The sequence below is a fragment of the Garra rufa genome, chromosome 4 (genome assembly GCF_049309525.1).
Source record: "Garra rufa chromosome 4, GarRuf1.0, whole genome shotgun sequence".
Lineage (NCBI taxonomy): Eukaryota > Metazoa > Chordata > Actinopteri > Cypriniformes > Cyprinidae > Garra > Garra rufa.
In genome coordinates this window covers 46,506,277-46,525,939 of record NC_133364.1, presented here as the reverse complement: position 1 = coordinate 46,525,939, position 19,663 = coordinate 46,506,277, and the positions used below count along the sequence as shown (strand labels likewise).

The following is a 19,663-nucleotide window of genomic DNA, read 5'->3' as shown; positions in this document are numbered from 1 at the left end:
AAAAAAATATAAAATTACAATATTTACAATAAATCACAATAATTATAAAATTAATTTATATAATTAAATAATAATAAAAAAAGTATAAAAGGTGACAAGCATTGTAATTACTGTGGCTTTATAAATAGTATACCGTAAAATCACAGTTAATGGTAAAACTATGGTTACTGAGGTAAAACCATGGTAAACATTGTGGTTGTTGTGCTTCAACTACAAATACCACAGTAAAACTATGGTTATTGAGGTAAAACTACGGTAAGTGTTGTGTGTAGTGTGCTTTAAAAACAAATACAACAGTAAAAAAAAAAATGGACGCTGAGGTAAAACTACGGTAAGTGTTGTGTTTATTGTGCTTTAAAAACATACCACAGTAAAAAAAAATGGACACTGAGGTAAAACTACTACGGTAAGTGTTGTGTTTATTGTGCTTTAAAAACATACCACAGTAAAAAAAATGGACACTGAGGTAAAACTACGGTAAGTGTTGTGTGTAGTGTGCTTTAAAAACATACCACAGTAAAAAAAAATGGACACTGAGGTAAAACTACGGAAAGTGTTGTGTTTATTGTGCTTTAAAAACATACCACAGTAAAAAAAAATGGACACTGAGGTAAAACTACGGTAAGTGTTGTGTTTATTGTGCTTTAAAAACATACCACAGTAAAAAAAAAAAAAAAAAATGAACACTGAGGTAAAACTACGGTAAGTGTTGTGTTTAGTGTGCTTTAAAAACATACCACAGTAAAAAAATGGACACTGAGGTAAAACTACGGTAAGTGTTGTGTTTATTGTGCTTTAAAACAAATACCACAGTAAAACTATGGTTACTGAGGTAAAACCATGGTAAACGTTGTGGTTGTTGTGCTTTAAAAACAAATACCACAGTAAAACTATGCTTACAGTGGTAAAATCATGGTAAATGTTGGGCTTTAACAACAAATACCACAGTAAAACTATGCTTACAGTGGTAAAACCATGGTAAATGTTAGGCTTTAACAACAAATACCACAGTAAAACTATGGTTAATGAGGTAAAACCATGGTAAACGATGTGACTTGTGCATTGGCTACACAAAATATGGTCAAGCAAAAGTTACTATGGTAAAACTATGGTAAATGTGCGGACTTTTACATGATAGCGCTTATCACGTGACACTGGTTTGGTTGATCTGTAAAGCTTGTCATTAGCCACGTGAATATAATTAAAACGGTTTTATTTATTTATCTATTTCAAAACAGCAACAGTTAGAAGTTAGCTTAGGCTAATATTAGCAGCTGTGCTAACGCAGCAGTCGACTGTTCTAACTTAAAAGCACACGCTTCCATTTTAACACATGACCCCACGCTACAGAGACGCAGAAGCAGCGAAACAATTAAAATAATGATCTCATAACAAAAGAAAAGATAATTTGTTGCCTTTCTTACCTGTTTGAAGGTGTATATGCATCTAGTGAACGGGGCAAACCGAGCCTCGCAGGTGACGTCACTGCCGTAGAAGATGCTGCGTGCTATTTGTACGCATCTGCTCTCCACAGAAGTTAATGGGAAGGATTGGCGTATCATATGCACGCGAAATTGGACTTTGGCGTATGAATTACACGAAATTGGAAAGTGTAAAGTCGTGTTATTTATACGCAAATTGATGAGAACGGGTTGAGCAGAGAGTTTGCTCAGAATTGGAGTAAATCATTCCGCAGAAGTAGCAGTGCTTCGCCTTCTGAGAATATAGTTCCTAGTATGTATACGGTTAGAAGATGTCTGTGTCTCATGTGACCTTGTTATTCCTACACATCACAACATGTAAATAGGAAAATGTTGGCGTTATTGTGTCACTTATTGGGAGCAGAGTGCTATTGCTAGCTGGAGCCGTTTACACGGTTCCCTGTCTTAAAAATCGTATTTGTTGAGCTACTGTATCGTAAACTGCTGATTTGCATAAGGTGTCAATACGTGTAACGTTAAAATATATTTGTGATTTCGCTGTAAAACACGTTTTATTACGTATAGCGACCGTAGCATCTTAAAGATGATTACTAAATGTTTAACAACTGACAGGAACATGTTCTGAGAGAATTAAATGAGCACATCACAACACCAAACAGACATCTAAACGAGTGATGGACGTTATGTGAGTTTATGTAGAATTCTCTGTTGTCAACACTTTAGATTAATGTAATGTAAATAAACACATGTACATATAGTAACTAAACATGAGTTATCTGTTTCATTTGTCTAATAGTTTTGTTTATAAATTCAGGAGTATTTGTATTGGATAAAAAGCCAATTAACACAACAGCTACCTCATAAATGTAGTATTGAGCTCATGAATCAGAGGGAACTGAATCTTGTGTGGATGTTACAGGGACAGATGAGACAAGTATGCTTGTCTGGTGAAGAGTGACTGATGAAGCAGTGCTGCTCTCAAAGGCTTTGAGGGAGTACACTACAGACATCTATTTAAACCTTAAGTTGCAGTTTATTAATAATAAAAAAACTTTAAGCACTTTTCTGATTCTAGATTTCTGTGCCTTTGTTGCAGATATTTTGCAGTGGAGCAGGACCTGAAAGGAAAGGTGACAGCAGCATTTGTGGGGAAAAAAGTTAAATCTGATACTTAATATAAAGTTTGTTAATTTTGTTACTTCTAATACAGAGATCTAATGAAATTGTGCTGTTAAAATGACAACTTTTGTATAGTATTTGTGCATCTTTGTATGATCTGAAATATCTGCTGCAGACTGGTGTGTGCATCAAGAAAAGAGAAATCCACAGCAGCATCCTGGAAATGGTCTAGTGCCATCGATGAGACCCTCCATCACTCCACCTGCCCTTTGTCTCATCTGGACAAGATGTTGCTGCGGCCTCTTCATCCTCAGAGATTTAATTTCTAAGTAGTAATACTTACATTTTTTGAGTGTAAAATCCTCAAAAAACACCTGATCTTCAAGCAGCTGATCCACGTCTCCTTTGTGCAGATATTGCAAACATGGAGGAAGATGTACTAGGTAGGGTTGTTGTGTTACTGATGCTATGAGGTGTTTGAGCACCTGTTGTGCTTATTTTCATTTTATTACTAATACTAACTAACTTACAATTACAGGCTCAGGGTAAGATGGTATTTATCTTTAACAATGAACAATCATAATGAGAAAAACTAAAAACATAACTATTAGGCTTGCTTACATCATAGTATGCAATTATATACACGGGGAAATATGATTAAATATCTCTGAATAATCCAAATATTCATATCATCGTTTATCAAAAATTGGATTTGTTTTTGTTATTGATAAGCCTCAGGGATGAAAAGAGAAATTCAACAAGAATTTAAGCTAGCTTTGCGTGTGGATAAACAATTTTGAATACAAAACAAAAGAAATAACTTATTCAAAAAATAAAGAATTTGGGTTTTCCTGACAAAAATTATTTCTTTAAGAATTAAAAAATACAAAAACCTAAATGAACCCAAAACGTATCTGTTATACTACAATCACAATAAAAGAACAGCTGTTTCTTCAACATGACCACAAAATGAACAAATTTCATCAATATCAAAATATTTATAGAAAGATTAATTAAACCTGTCGCTATTTGTTAAGTTGTTGCACTTGTTATAACGTCGTTGGTCACATGATAACGTCAACATGGCGGAAGACGTGCAGATCACATCCATACACAAGGAGATTTGGCTGTAGAGTACGTACTCTTTTAGCGCTCGTTAAGTAAGTACTTATTGAAATTAAGTACCTACTCATTGAGTATGCGGTTTCGAACGCAGCCCATGTCCCTTCAGTGGCTTGCCTTGTTTTACCGATGTGCTGACGTTACTGATGATTGGGCGATGCAAATGTTGGGGGCGTAATTATTAACGATCCCGGGGATGTTGCGCAACAATCGGTGTTATGTTGGAATTGACCTATTTTTGATGGTCTTTTGCAAACACTAGATTTATATAAGAAAGAGGAAACGATGGTGTTTGAGACTCATGGTATATCGTGTTCATGTACTGATCTGTTATTATTTAACTATGTCAAGGTAAACACAGTTTTCCATTCTATGGCACCTTTAAGCATTTTAGAATGTCCTAAAACCGCGTTTTGAACTAAGCACTGACTGTATTTCTTAATACCTAAGTCCAAGTTCAAAATAAAACTCCATGAACTGCTTCATTGTGAACATTTGGAGCTGTATGAATCACTGCAAGCTGTACAGGAAGTACAGGAAGTGTTTGTCCACCACCCCTAAATTTTTTCCACCACCATGACTTTTTAGGGGCTCCGGGGACTCTTTTTTGTTGATAGACAATAACTTTATTTATCGTGCACTGTCAGCTTTAAAATTTTGCAGGTAGTTTATGTTCACCTACAGCTACATGACACACCGCATGAAAGGTAATTTTTGAAAAGGCATAATAGGAGCACTTTAAGTAAACTGCAAAAACTATTGGTTAGTAAAAGTAATAGACATTTTTAAAAGATTCAAGTTAAAATTGAATCCCATTAAAATCATGTAGAAATTATACTACAAGACATCTATGTCTTGTCCTATAAGACGATCCTATAAGACAATTCCTAATGGAATCCAAGGAACAATTCCAAAATATGATAGAAATTCTAATTGGAATCCTTTAGGATTTTTTTTTTTACAAATTTTGAAAAGGATATGTAAACTGTTGCACTAAACTGTAGTTCCTCACAAATAGATGTTGTTGCGAATTAGCTCAAGAGGGAAATGTATATAAATAATTAATTTATGACTAATTATAATTACAATTATTTATATCAGTTGCCAGTATTAACTGTAGCAGAATTAAATATCACCATTGGCTAATCTGTTAGTCCAGCGACCATTCAGGGTAATTTCACATCAACTTTAAGCAATGATATTTTCTTGGCCACAAAAAATAACATTCTTACAGTATTAAAGCATTAGAGCATGTAGCTTGATCGGACATCGTAAAGGGACATTAATTTACGAGGCAGAATCAGTTTTATTAAGTAAGGACTAACACATGACTAATCTAAACTAACAAACATACAATCACTCATACATGAAGGAACAGCAAGTCAGATTGGATAAATGAGCTATTAGAGAAACAAGAAAAATTAGGCTATGAAAAGAGTCAGTTAACCACCTGAATGAAACCATCAGTGCCATTTTACAACAGGGTTTACAAATTAAACCTCTGTTTGTTTAGTTAAATGTATGATACTTGCATTGTCTTGGTTGTTGACGAGTGTTTGGATGCAGTCTCAGATGAAAGGTGAATGGTTTCAAGGTTTTGGACTTGGGATCACGTTTTTCCGGGTTTGAAGAGTGATGAATTCCAAAGGTGTCCTGACTCGGTCGTGATTGGGAGTTTCTTCCAAGGTGGAAAATTAAGAAGAATGATGAGCTGAGAGAGTGAGAGAGAGAGAGAGAGAGAGAGAGAGAGAGAGAGAGAGAGAGAGAGAGAGAGAGAGAGAGAGAGAGAGAGAGAGAGAGAGAGAGAGAGAGAGAGACCCAGCTGAAATCCTGTGATTTTTGGGGAATGAAAAGACAAGGCTGCAGGGCCTGGCACAGCCTGAGGGTCATGGAGAGTTCTAGCTCATTTTCCTCATCTTCCTAGGAGTTCAAGGTCTGCCAGGCGCAGAAGCATCGACTCTGGGACTTATCAACTAGAAGATGGCAAGGTGATGAGACACGGGACTAAAAGAACTGAGAAAAGCCTGGAGAACTGAGGCGAGTCACTGTGTGAAGCCTTTATCTCCTATGGGGGTCACAGTTAGGAGATAAAGGTAATTGGGAGGCCAGGGTAATTGATAATTGGGAGGTTAGAGAGCCAATGGTGACTTTTGCTTTTGGAGGGAAAGTTTACAACTCTTTGTCTATATGCATGGTATGTGCATATGTGCTGGGATTGGTTGTTCATGCAAAAACTACTAAAGATTCTTAAAACACTAATATGTTGCATAGGTATCAAAAGATAACATACACCATATACCATTTTAGATCATCAAAATATGAATTCAATGAGACCAAACATGTTATATGTGTAGTTATACTACATAGTGATCTATCATAACACATGCATAAAAACATTACACAATACAAAAGACAAAATGAATGAATGAATAGTAATAACATACACAATGCTCTGAGGATATGTGTGTTCGATTACAGAATTAATTAATGAAAGATGTCAATTCCTATGGCAGTATGTGTTCTTTTTTTAGAGTATTAGTTGGGGAAAATTCTCTCTACATACTTTTGAGTCATAAAGTTTATCACCTGGCAGAGGTGGCCTGGTTACCATAGTAAGACCATTTGTAGACATCATGGCAGCCAGTGTTGTGGATTGGGTGAAGGGGGTCTGTGATCATTTGGTAATCTAATAAAAAAAATATTATTTGGTAAATCTAATGAACAACTCGTCACCTTAGAATTATAAGGTTCAATCTGACAATTTTATCAAAATTGAGTTATTCACATATTCTTATTCTGTGACAACTTATTTACATTATTTGATTTGTTTCTTTGGCAAGCTATGTACATTTGGGGCCTTTTTTTAAGAAAATAAAAATGGTACTATCTACAGAAGTCTATGGAACGAAAGTGCTCAGAATGCAGATAGAACCTTATAATTCTAAGGTGATGAACTGTGTGTCTGACTGGTTCAGACCCAACATTGTTTTTTCAGAGCAACACAGGCAACAAAGAATGTCGGTTTGTAGAGTAATTTACAACAGCTTCAGATGTGGCTCAACCAATCAGAATCAAGGACCGGAACTGTCTGTTTTACAAATTTAGGTTGAAAATCTTTCCACACTGAGGGGATCTGTCAGCCTTCTCTCTGTTGTGAATTTTAATATGCCTGTTAAGGTTTCCTTTTAGAGTGAAACTCTTTCCACACTGTTTGCATGTGTAAGGCTTCTCTCCAGTGTGAACTCTCATGTGAGTGTTAAGGCATCTTTTACTGGTGAAACTCATTCCACACTGTTTGCAGGTCCAAGGTGTGAATTCGCCTGTGGGCATAAAGGGTTTGTTTTCCATTGAAACTTTTCCCACACAGATGGCAGGTGAAGGGTTTCTTTCCAGTGTGAACTCTCATGTGGTTTGTAAGTTGTAATTTTACGCGGAAACTCCTTTCACATTGTTTTCAGGTGTAAGGCCTCTCCCCAGGGTGAACTCTCAAGTGGACTCTAAGGTTTCCAGGATTACTGAAACTTCTTCCACACCGTTTGCAGATAAAACTTCTCCTTTGTGAATACTCATGTGCCTTTTAAGGTTTCTATTTTCACTGAAACTCTTTCCACACTGAGGGCAGATGAAAGGCTTCTCTCCTGTGTGAATTTTCATGTGGACTTTAAGGGTTCTATTTTCACTGAAACACTTTCCACACTGTTGGCAGATGAAAGGCTTCTCTCCAGTGTGAGTTCTCATGTGGACTTTAAGGTTTCTATTTTCACTGAAACTCTTTCCACACTGTTGACAGATGAAAGGCTTCTCTCCTGTGTGAATTCTCTTGTGCCTTTTAAGGGTTCCCTTTCGAGTAAAACTCTTTCCACACTGTTGGCAGATGAAACGCCTCTCTCCAGAGTGAATTTTCTTGTGGACTTCAAATTCTCCTTGACTGAAACGCTTTCCACACTGTTGGCACGTGAATGAATTATCTCCTGTGTGAATTTTCATGTGGACTTTAAGGGTTCCTTTTTGAATGAAACTCTTTCCACACTGTTGGCAGATGAAACACCTCTCTCCAGTGTGAATTTTCTTGTGGACTTCAAATTCTCCTTGACTGAAATGCTTTCCACACTGTCGGCATGTGAAAGAATTCTCTCCTGTGTGAATTTTCATGTGGACTTTAAGGGTTCCTTTTTGAATGAAACTCTTTCCACACTGTTGGCAGATGAAAGGCTTCTCTCCTGTGTGAATTTTCATGTGGTCTTTAAGGTTTCCTTTTTGAATGAATCTCTTTCCACACTGTTGGCAGATGAAACACCTCTCTCCAGTGTGAATTTTCTTGTGGACTTCAAATTCTCCTTGACTGAAATGCTTTCCACATTGTCGGCATGTGAAAGAATTCTCTCCTGTGTGAATTTTCATGTGGACTTTAAGGGTTCCTTTTTGAATGAAACTCTTTCCACACTGTTGGCAGATAAAACGCCTCTCTCCAATGTCAATTTTCTTGTGGAATTTAAATTCTTCTTGTTCAAAACTCCTAGTTCTTGTCTTTTGAGCTCTTTTTTGTGTTGAAGTATTTTTTGACTGTGACGAACAAAACACTTTTTCTCCAGTTATGAAATCACGAAGATTCTCATACTGATCTTTCTCTTCCGTTTCAATCAGTACTTCCCTCCCCTTTTTCAGTGCTGTTGGGTCTGAGGTAGGAAAACAAATAAATACAAGTTAACCCAAGTTTAATGCCACAAAGCAGGTAACACCAATCATGTAGATTTGTAATGCATGTATGCTAGATCTCAGATCATGATGTCCAAACCTGATCATGGTCGGCTGGTGCTATACAATTTATTTAATCTAATAATAGTTTAGGAAACCTAGATATAGACTAATCTCAATTATGATGTAAAATTTACACGGGGGCAGCCGTGGCCTAATGGTGAGAGAGTTGGGGTTGTAACCCAAAGATTGCCGGTTTGATTCCCACACCGGTGGGGACTGTGAATAAACAGCGCTCTTTCCACCTCCAACTTCAGTCCATGACTGGGCACTAAACCCCCAGTTGCTCCCCGGGCACTGGAGCAATGGCTGCCCACTTCTCCAGTGTGTGCGTAGGAAATGTATATTTAATTTCGGAGCTCTAGCCGCTTTTAATATGTCATCTGTTGAATCTGCAGTTTTGAGTCCGCAACATTTTACTCTCACTATAGAGATCGTATGTGCTCTATGTAACGTTATATTGCAGCAACACAAGTGCTTACCACATAAGTTCAGATGCTTGTTAGTGATGCTCAGGATCTGTAAATCATTGGCCATCATCAGCACAGTCAAATCTCCGTTTATGTGGTAAGTGAAATCTTATGTACTGCAATGTAACAGGCTAGCACTATCATTAAGCTAACCATGTCCCTTCGGTGGCTTGCCTTATTTTACTGATGTACTGATGTTACTGATGATTGGGTGATGTAAATGTTGAGGACATAACTATTAACGATCGGGACTATAGTAATAGTCTGTGTTATGTTGGAATTGACCAATTTTTCAGTGGTCTTTTGCAAACACCAGAATTATATAAGGATGAAATGGTGGCTTTTGAGACTCATGGTATGTCATGTCCATGTACTGAACTGTTATTATTCAACTATGCTGAGATAAATACAGTTTTCCATTCTATGCCACTTTTAACGTCATGTGAGAGACAGAGAGAGAGATCAAGGCAAAATAAAGAGACTGAAATGAAAAATGGAAGTGAAGGTGCAGTTCAGAAGAGGACTTTTAATTATTTTGCATGTTACATAGTCTAACGATATAAACCTTTTTTATGTGATGACCATACAAAAATAGTGTTTCTGTGTTTCAGAGATTGTTGTGGGTGTATGGGATGGCCTGGATGAGTGTGAGATTTCCCAGCCTGAAATTTTGTCCCAGTCCACCCCTGATCTCCAGCTTCAGGGAACGGAGGGAACATTGTTATCATAGAGAGTGAGGGGAGGACTGCTGTGCCAACTAACAGGGAGGCAAAGATGGACTAACATTTTTTGGTGCCTCACAGAACACCAGGGAGCAGAGGACTCAACTGCTTGAAATCAAAGGAGAACTTAGAGGCTCATCTTGGGAGCGACATGCTCATAGGCAACCCACTAAACTGAATTAGGGTTAGGATAGCACCGCCAACTAAACCATAAGAGCAGTCACATGATTGGAGCTCCGGAGAGCAGCATGCTCATAATTGACCCTATAATGAGCACAGAGGTAGTCATCAGGGAGGCCAGTTAGGAAAGGCCTAATACACCTGATATGGTTGGCTCATGAAGCTCCATGGAGCAGAGGACTTAACTCTTAGTGAAGAGAGGGAGACTCAGACATTTTCCTTGGGAGCAGCGTGCTTTTAGGAGACCCTCGAGAGCAGGGGTGGAGAACGTCAGTCCTGGAGAGCCGCAGCCCCACAGAGTTTTGCCTCAACCCTAATCAAACACACCTGAACAACATAATCAAGGTCTGAAGGGTTTCTAGAAAGCTACAGGCAGGTGAGTTTTAATTAGGGTTGGAGCTGAATTGTGCAGGACTGCGGCTCTTCAGGACTGGAGTTCGTTCCCCCTGCTCTAGAAGGGAGCACTGCCAAGCTCAAAGACAGGAGCAGCCTAACAGGGAGGCAAAAAGGGCCTAAGAACCTGATATGACTGCGCACAGAGCTCATAGAGAAGAGTCTTTAGCTCTCAGATCGAGAGAACTCACATGCTCCATCTGAGACTGGTAGCTTTATCAGGCAATTACATGCAGACAAAATGAAAATTACATTAAATATTTTCTGAAGGCAGTAGGTTTCTTTCAGAGATACAGTGATATAAAAACATTGATTTTTAAAACATATAGTGCTCATGTTTATTCAACAAAGTCAAAGCCTTCTGGAAAATGTATTTGTGGCGGTCAGTTTTGATATTGTGGTGAGTCGCCACAAATAAATCAATGTATGGGAAAACTGCAAAAAAATGCTTTTCTTACTTCGGGGTAAGAAAAATAATCTTGTTTTCTGTTTGAAATAAGATTACTTTTCTTTCCCCATTGGCAGATTATTTTGCTTGTTCTAAGCGAAAACTACTGAAAACAAATAAATAATTTTTACTTGTCTAGAAAATCCTTCTTGATTTAAGAATTTTTAGATATTTTGGCTGGAAACTGTCACGTGAGAGATGAGGTCAGGGTCCAAAATGCAGGGAAGGGAATTTTAATGAGCAAAACACAATAAAACAGAACAAACAAAAGCCAACACGGCAAAATCCAACATAAACTCAAAAGAACAAAACAGGGAACACGGTCAAGGTCAGGAATCAGGAACACAGCAGACAGACAGGACGAAAGACAATGCAGCCATGAAGCAGGAGTGAAAGGTGAGAGTTTTTAAAGACCAGATAATAGTGAACAGATGTGAGTGAATCAGTGCTAATGACAAAGACAGGTGAATGCAATCAGGAAGTGCAGTGTAGGGAAGGGAAAAAAGCGACCTCAGGTGGCTGAGGGAAACCCCACAGCCCAGATCATGACAGAAACAAGACAAAAAAAAATCGAAGAAAAGTATTTTTTTGCAGTGAAACACCACAGCACAACAACCTGAGCCCAACTCAAGTCTACTCATCACCAGTGTTGGGGAGGTTACTTTGGAAATGTAATAGATTACAGATTACAAATTACCCTATTTAAAATGTAATAAGTAGCGTACCTTTTCAATTACTTTAGAAAAGTAAAGTAACTGATTGCATCTGATTACTTTTTGATTACTTTTAAGTTTCTAATGGATATTTTCATTTTCACTAAATCATTTTCAAGCATTTATACCAAGCAGATGTGACCTTACAGTAGTTTACTGTTAGAATTTCAAAATCTTTCATCACTTGAATTAAGATTATATTAATTTAATTTTAAAGTACAGCCATCACAAAACCAGATCTTATAACAAAAAAAAAAAATAAATTGTTTAGTGTTGTTACAAAATCAAAATTTTGCATAGCTATGACAGGTCACACTGGCAAGTAACAATGCCTTGAAAAACTTAAATCTTAAAAAATATTTCTTTTATATCTAAATTATCTATTTAAAATAATAGATAATTATTTTTTGTTATATTTAAGAGAAAACACAATTCTAGATTATAATAATGTAGTAAAAACACATTTTTTTCTTCTTACTGATATAATAAAAAAAATAGTAAAAATCTGCATACAGGGCTCTAGAGTGCGACCTAATTTCTCAATGGTGCGACTAAAAAAAATCAAAGGTTGCACCGGTGCGACCAGCCGTTCGAGGGGGAAAAAAACGAAACTCTGTCACTCTTAAAGTCTCCCTGTTGCTCAACAACAGACACACATTAGACCCATATCGTGGTCTAAAGCAATCAGAGATGAAGGACGGATCCCGCCCCCCCTCTGATTGTCCGTGGTCCAGATATTCCTGTACGTGTGTGTACGTTTGAAAATACATGTGATGCAGTCAGGATGTCTCTACATTGTCAAGCGTTTACAATGCCTCCGCAAAAACACGGACTGGATCGCGGACTCCATTCATAAAAACCGAATTTACTATGGCGCGGAATGCCACGTAATATGTTGATTTCTGGATTGATTAATCAAAAGTTGGTCTGTCACTTAATTCAAATCGCGATATGGACTAGTGTCTATGAAAACTGAAAGGCAAAAAGACCGTTTAAAATGAATCCTGCATGTTCCGTTTGCCCATATGTATTAATGGTGGAGACGTGTATTATTTTTTTTTTAACTACACGCGTATAGGCTACTGAAGCACGCGTGACGCTCCCGCAAATTTTTGGCATTTGCGTCTCACATGAACAGATAAACTCAATCTCCAAACCTACTGTGTCACTTTTACCGTTTCATTTGAGAAAGTATCATATCATACTGTACACACATAAACTTCACGGCAATCTGTCAAAATAAAAGTACGGTTTAACATGAAACAGAACAATATTAGTCATGTATTACTTTTGTACAGTATAATGTAGGTGTTTATATATTCCTATTTATAAATCATATATATGTTTGCCAAAAATTTAAAAAGTTTATTTTTCATTTGATTAAAAATAAATAAATGTTTATGCTTTCATTTGATTATGAGAAAAATTAAAACAAGAATTTCAAAAAAATTAAAAATAAAAAAATTTGTAGAGCCCTATTGTAGGGGTGGGCGATATGGTAAAAATATCATATCACGATTTTTTCAAGAAATATCACGATTCACGATTTTATCACGATTCTTTGTCATGTTGGTTTTACTTTTTTACAAGTTGTCTGAGTAGTACAGCCAAATTAATTTTTCTATTTTAAAACCAAAACCTTACAAGGTAACAAAATATAAAATAAAAAGAATGGCAGATATTTAAGCCAAAGTGGGCGAAGACAAAAAATCTTTGTCATTATTTTCTTTGTTTTTAAAAAATAAGAACAAAGATAAGCTACATGTTACAAATACACATACTATACAAATAAAACAAACAGTGCTTTAATTTTCAGGTACAGTCGGTGTATTTATCAGTAGCATTCAAGAAATTTAATTAACAAATATAAAAATAAAACACTATATACATTATATACATAAATTATACATAGAAGCAACATTTAAAGCAACTGTTCTTCAGTCAAGAGCAGTGAGTGATTTTCCTTTGTGTTTTGTTTTATTAGTGTATCATCACCCAAAAATGACAATTCTGTCATCATTTACTCACTCTCGCATTTTTTTAAGCATAAAACATGCTGAACATAAAACTTATTTGAATAATGTGGGTAACCAAACAGTTGCTGGGTCCCCAGTTACTTCCATATATTTTATTTATTTATTTTAAGTCAGTGGGGACCAGCTACTGTTACCCACGTTCTTCAAAATATCTTCTTTTGTGTTAAGCACAAGAAAAAAAAATTAATAGAGATTTAGGACATGTGAGTGACAACATTTTTGGGTGTACTGTCCCTTTAATGACAATCGACAGCATGTTTAGCTCTGTCGCAGAGCTGCACGCATCTATACAGGCGCGCATCCGTTTTTCTCTTAACTGTTTACTTTCACTTTAGACAACCGACTGTGTTTATATGTAATCCTTGGGTGTTTTTGACAGTAAAAGCAAATTAAACGCCAAAGATAGCTCAGTTTAGTAATTAGGTGGTGTTTGACAGGCTTTTAGCGCACGTGATTCAGGTTTACGCGCTCATGAAGCGCATGCCAGAACAGCGCGGACCAAATGGCGTTATTTTACCGGCAAGACTTTGAAGCACATTCAAAATATGTACTTTTGTGATCGCGAATATGAATAAGTGCAGTGTCCCGTGAGTGAATGTACAGTATATTAAGACGGAGGCACACTGTAGCACGATACTACGATATTTATTCAAAAGCAGATCGTGGAGACATTTTAATCGTTCACGATCAAAAATCGTCATATCGCACAGCCCTACCCTATTGTTCAAAATGTTAAAATAGAGAGTTTTGGACTTATTTTTTCACTGAAATGTTTTCGTTATATTACACAAAGTAGGGTAAAGTACTGGGGAAAAAAATATGCTTCAAATAAAGAACTTTATATTGACCAGATTGTTAATTAATCATTTACAAGTCAATATTGCCTATATGGACAGGGATTAAAAAAATAAATAAAAAAAAAAAGTGAACTTGTAAAACTACGGTGAAAAATGTGATGCGGTTGAAAATTTGGGTGCACCTAACTTTTGAGCTGGTGCACCTAAGAAAAAAAGTTAGGCGCACCAGTGCAACCAGTGCAAAAAGTTAGTCTAGAGCCCTGGCATACTATTATTTTTTTTACCACTATGTGTGAAGGGAAATCATTATACCATACAGGGCTAATAATTATTTCTCACTAACAGAAGAAAGAATAGATTCTAGAATAGATACGGCCAAATCCAAACAGACTCCATCATTGTAGCTGTGTCATAAAATCCATGGTATTGTTTTTTTTTTTATCATTAATTTAAATAAAGTTACATTTCATCTTAAACACTGCTTAGATTCAGTGACCAACTGGGGTGCTTCACTAGATGATAGCTCGATTTTGCAAGACAAAATGGGACAAACTAATTGAGAGATTTGTCCACTAGGTGGCACGTTAGGTCAACATCGATCATTATAGAGAAACGTTTCAAGCCCTTGAGAAAAATAGATCTATATTATTCGAAAATAAACTAAACTGTAGCGTATTTTCATCCTTCAAATATTTAGCCACCTTTCAGCTGAAAATCACGCAGTAGTCTAAACACTGATTTTAAAAATGACACCCAAAATTAAAATGGGTTAATGTGATAAAATCTCAAGTTAGATCTGACATTACCAACCTAATTCAAGGAGAACAAATGCGATTTTTTGTTGTGAAAGGGTTCATAAATACAAGTGTGTCTGGTAAAGGCAGCTAGCATTCTATCTAATTTGTTATGAATGTTTTTAATATTGGTCTCGAGTACACAAAGGGGACAATGAACGCGCTGACAAAGAGGATTAACGTAATTGGCAGACGTGGTGCACCGCAAATTCAAACCAATCAAAAGCATCAGAATAGCACCGCTTTAATAAATGGCCTTAGCAGAAGGCATCGTGCATATCAAAAACAGGTAAAGCAACAGATTAATATTATTCAACATATCCCAGGTTTTTAAAGAAAATTTTTAGATGTAACCCCATTTGTAATCTTTAACATTTTCATAAGTAACTGTAATTTAATTACACATTTTTCTAAGTAACTGTAACGAATTACTGTTACATTTATTTTGTAATTAAATTACGTAACGCCGTTACATGTAACTAATTACTCCCCAACACTGCTCATCACCTTAACTTTACTCGCATTTGTAGTTGGTGCCACTAGACAGACTGATAAACAGACACATGCTGGTTAACTTTGGGCCAGGTGCCTGCGTGAAAGAGTCTATACCAAAGGTCCTTAAACTCTTCACAGTGGAGTGAGCACTGCTACTTAGACCAAAGACACCTTTTCCATTAAGGGATAATATTACATTCATTTATAGGTGCATTTTTTGCCTTTTATCAAAGCAAACACTGCTTTTTTTTTTTGAAGACGCACACCAGTTCTGTTGTGGATTTTGTTGGAACTATAATTATTTTGTTGTAAAATATAACAGTATTGACAATATTTTGTTTAAAATTTAGGCTACATTTAAAATGTAAAATGTTCACTTAATATTACTTTTTTGTTTAACTTACATGAAATTAACATTTGCAATCGTTTGGGTATTCAGGGAAAATAGCATTCTTGCTTGTATTTTAAACATGAAAAACAATAACTGTTTCTGTATCGAAGAGAGTTTCTTAAATCAGTCTGTCAACATTTGTTCTTCATGCTATTAAGTGCTACAAATCTACTTTAAAGACACCATGAACAGCAGCGTCATTTGCTAAAGCAGCACTCTGTGGGCATTCAATCATACGTACGCTGCTGGTGTGGATGCAGTCAGTTTGGACTGCAAAAATTAGGTAACTTGATGTAATTTGACCGTTTTCTCACATTTAATGGTTTTTATATTGAAAGTAGAATTTGGTTTGTCAGAAGTACTTGCTTAGTTTCAATGTTACTTTAAAAATGTGGGGTACAGTTAAATGAATGCCAAAACACAGCATTTTGTTTGCATGCCCCCTTCATCACCTCATGCACCCCGGTTTGAGAACCACTGGTTTATACCGTTCTCATGATAAAATGGGCAGCCGTGGCCTAATGGTTAGAGAGTCGGACTTGTAACCCAAAAGGTTGCAGGTTCGAGTCTCAGGTCCGGCAGGGATTGTAGGTGGGGGGAGTGAATGTACAGCACTCTCTCCACCCTCAATACCACGACTGAGGTGAGTCCCTTGAGCAAGGCACCGATCCCCCAACTGCTCCCCGGGCTCCGCAGCAATGGCTGCCCACTGCTCCGGATGTGTGTTCACGGTGTGTGTGTGTGTTCACAGCTGTGTGTGTGCACTTGGATGGGTTAAATGCAGAGCACAAATTCCTTGTATGGGTCACCATACTTGGCCTCACTTCACCCCCCCCCCCCCCCTTTCCCTTTCCCTTTCAAATACAGTACCATCTTATATAAGTATGACCTACTGCTACAATCTGATGCTCCTAAAAAGTGGTCATCATTTATTCACTTGATTATATGTGACCCTGGACCACAAAACCAGTAATAAGGTTAAATTTTACAAAACTGAGATGTATACATATGAAAGCTCAATAAATAAGCTTTCTATTGATATATGGTTTGTTAGGATAGGACAATATTTCGTCACCTTGGAATTATAAGGTTCTATCTGACATTTTTGTCAAAATTGAGTTACTCACATATTCTTATTCTGTGACAACTTATTTACATTATGTGATGGTTTTTTAAAAGTTGTGTACATTTTAGGACTTTTTATTTAGAAAAGAAAAAGGTTCTATCTACAAAGTCGAACTATAATTTGGCTCTATAAGGTTCTATCTGTGAGCCAATCAGCACTTCGAATGCAAACAAGAGGACCAATCAGAATCAACTTTCTTTGTCATGTCACCCGGACTGCTTCATAACAGCAGGAAATATTACACGTAGAACAACAGTAATTACACGTCTTTAGAATTAATAAGTGCAATTCACATTTAATCCTCAAAGTGGCACTGTTTAAAACATAATGATGGCCTGATTTTTTTTACTCATAATTACCGCTACCGGCATTATATACATTACCGGCATAAAACAAACAATAGTATCTGCAACTGGCTTGAATGGTTTTACTGCAGAGCAAATGCATAATGTAAAGTACATAATGAAATGAAATATAAGTGTCACTGTCGTTTGATGGTGAATGTGGTCAACAGCGATCAAACTGTTACTATTAAAGATATTGAAAACGATAGTCATATTCGAATATGGTTGAATATGGCTTTTAGTGAAAGTCCCGGTCAGATGGATTAGAGTAGCTGCTTTTTTTTTTAAAACTGTTTCTGCAATAATGTCTTTAATTACCTACTATAATCATAAAATTAACATCTGCTCTGGACAAAATATTCAGCACTGCTTTTTATGCCTAACTTAAGAAAAAAAAATTTGTCCTATAAATAAAATAAATGTGATAAAGAAAGCATTAAATTGACCTTTCTCATACATGTTGACACATTGTTACAACAGTAATTTATGTTCTAAAACAAATTGTAAGTAAACTACTTTTATTTCTTGAAAATTGTTGCTTTAATTAATGTTTTGCGAGATAGAACCTTATAATTCCAAGCAGAAAACGACTTTTTAGAATTAGAAGGTTCTATCTGCATTTGACCTGTTCCCAAAATCCCCATTTAAAAATTTGAGAGGATTTTGATATTGTACATTTAGAATACATTTAGGGTCTCTGTCATTCTCATGTAGGAAAGAGACTTGTTCCCCATATAGTTTTTGCTATGTAGAATGCAAAAACTTTGAAGCTCAATATCTCAAAACCACTCGGAACGCAGATCGAACCTTATATTTCTAAGGTGACGATTTGTCTGAGATACATCTATTTTGAAAATCTGGAATATTTGGATATGGATATTCTCAGCTGCACTTGAAGGCAGTGTTAGTATTTGTCATGTGATCTCAACACCTCTGTAGAATGTCTCAACATTTCTACACCTGTGTGACATTATTCATAAATATCATTCATTTCAGCTTTGAGAATAAAAACCAACCTGTTTGTTCCTCAGTATCTTCATGTTTGACTTCGAATGTTTCTTCAATCTTCATGTCTTCATTCGCCTTTTTAATAAATGCCATCTCTGTTTGTTCCTCAGTATCTTCATGTTTGACTTCGAATGTTTCTTCAATCTTCATGTCTTCATTCGCCTTTTTAATAAATGCCATCTCTGTTTGTTCCTCAGTATCTTCATGTTTGATGAATGTTTCTTCAATCTTCATGTCTTCATTCTCCTTTTTAATAAATGCCATCTCTGTTTGTTCCTCAGTATCTTCATGTTTGATGAATGTTTCTTCAATCTTCATGTCTTCATTCTCCTCTTTAATAAATGCCATTTTTTAATAGTGTGTCACATGGATCTCTGTTGATTCTTTGTGCGTTTGTACACTTTGTCCTGTGCGTCTCAATCAGCCCCCAGTTCAGTAGTCAGTGCACTGGTAAGACAGTCAGAGAGTTAATAGACTTATACATAAAATGTAAAAAATATAAACTAATTACACGGTACAATCATATTTAGATATGCTACTTTTTTTATTTATATTTAGTATTCAATTATTTGTACATCATATCTAATATATTACACGTTCATGAAATAATGCTCGGCTGTCTTACACTCGTTTGTGTTTGTTGTTGTCGTTCGTAGTCCGCGTGCCGCTGAATCGAATCACTGAATCATTTCACAAATGATTTGATTCAAATGATTCGGATTCTCAGTTTCTCTCATCACTTCTTATCATCACACGATTGATTCATGATATAGAGACGCACCTCCTCTGTTATTAAAGGCTACGTTTTAAGACTACTTTATTTAACACTAAATAAAGCATTACAACGTTATATTTATTTTACATAGCTTGTAAATTCTTTAACTGATGTAACAGTTAGCATTGAGTTAAAAACTTTAAAACCACAAACCTTTCTTCAAGTGAATCACAACAGATGAGGGGCTCAGCGCATCTTTATGACGTCACATCACCATACCAAAATAAAAGTCCCATTGGTGCACTCCTCTCTAGAATCATAAACACATACATCATAGAAATATAAATATAAAAAAGGGTCTATATACAGACAAAGTCACATGTTTATGTCAATAAAAAAAAAATGTTTATGCATGAATCTTGTCAGTCACTTGCAGAGTTAAGAATTTGGGATGAAGGACATCCAAAATAATTTGTATTTGCCAGAGGGACGGTTTCTGCCAGAATACTCCTTGATTTCTTCCTCATCCTTTCTGTAAAAAGTTGAGTTAAGAGCTTCCCAGCTAACAAAGTTATGTTCTAAGAAAGTTTTCC

General features: G+C 36.2%; 1 protein-coding gene across 2 annotated transcripts; it reads right to left on the bottom strand.

Annotated features, from left to right (window-relative positions):
• Positions 1-4,969: 4,969 nt before the first annotated feature.
• On the bottom strand, positions 4,970-19,023 carry LOC141334092 (uncharacterized). 2 transcript variants are annotated; one of them, XM_073839236.1, is made up of 3 exons: positions 18,981-19,023; positions 18,364-18,802; positions 4,970-8,359 (listed from the first exon to the last, which is right to left on the bottom strand). In XM_073839236.1, exons 2-3 carry the CDS (start codon positions 18,701-18,703, stop codon positions 7,170-7,172), a joined length of 1,530 nt encoding a protein of 509 aa, XP_073695337.1. In that variant the 5' UTR covers positions 18,704-18,802; positions 18,981-19,023; the 3' UTR covers positions 4,970-7,169. The 2 variants fall into 2 exon arrangements, with proteins under 2 accessions (XP_073695337.1, XP_073695338.1); XM_073839237.1 differs by lacking the exon at positions 18,981-19,023 and having other exon boundaries at positions 18,364-18,962.
• Positions 19,024-19,663: the final 640 nt, after the last annotated feature.

Coding starts and splice junctions, on each gene's coding strand:
- LOC141334092 (XM_073839236.1), bottom strand. CDS start 18,703: ATGGCATTTATTAAAGAGGAGAATGAAGACATGAAGATTGAAGAAACA. Junction 8,360..18,363: donor AGATACTGAGGAACAAACAG/GTTGGTTTTTAT, acceptor TTCCTACCTCAG/ACCCAACAGCACTGAAAAAG.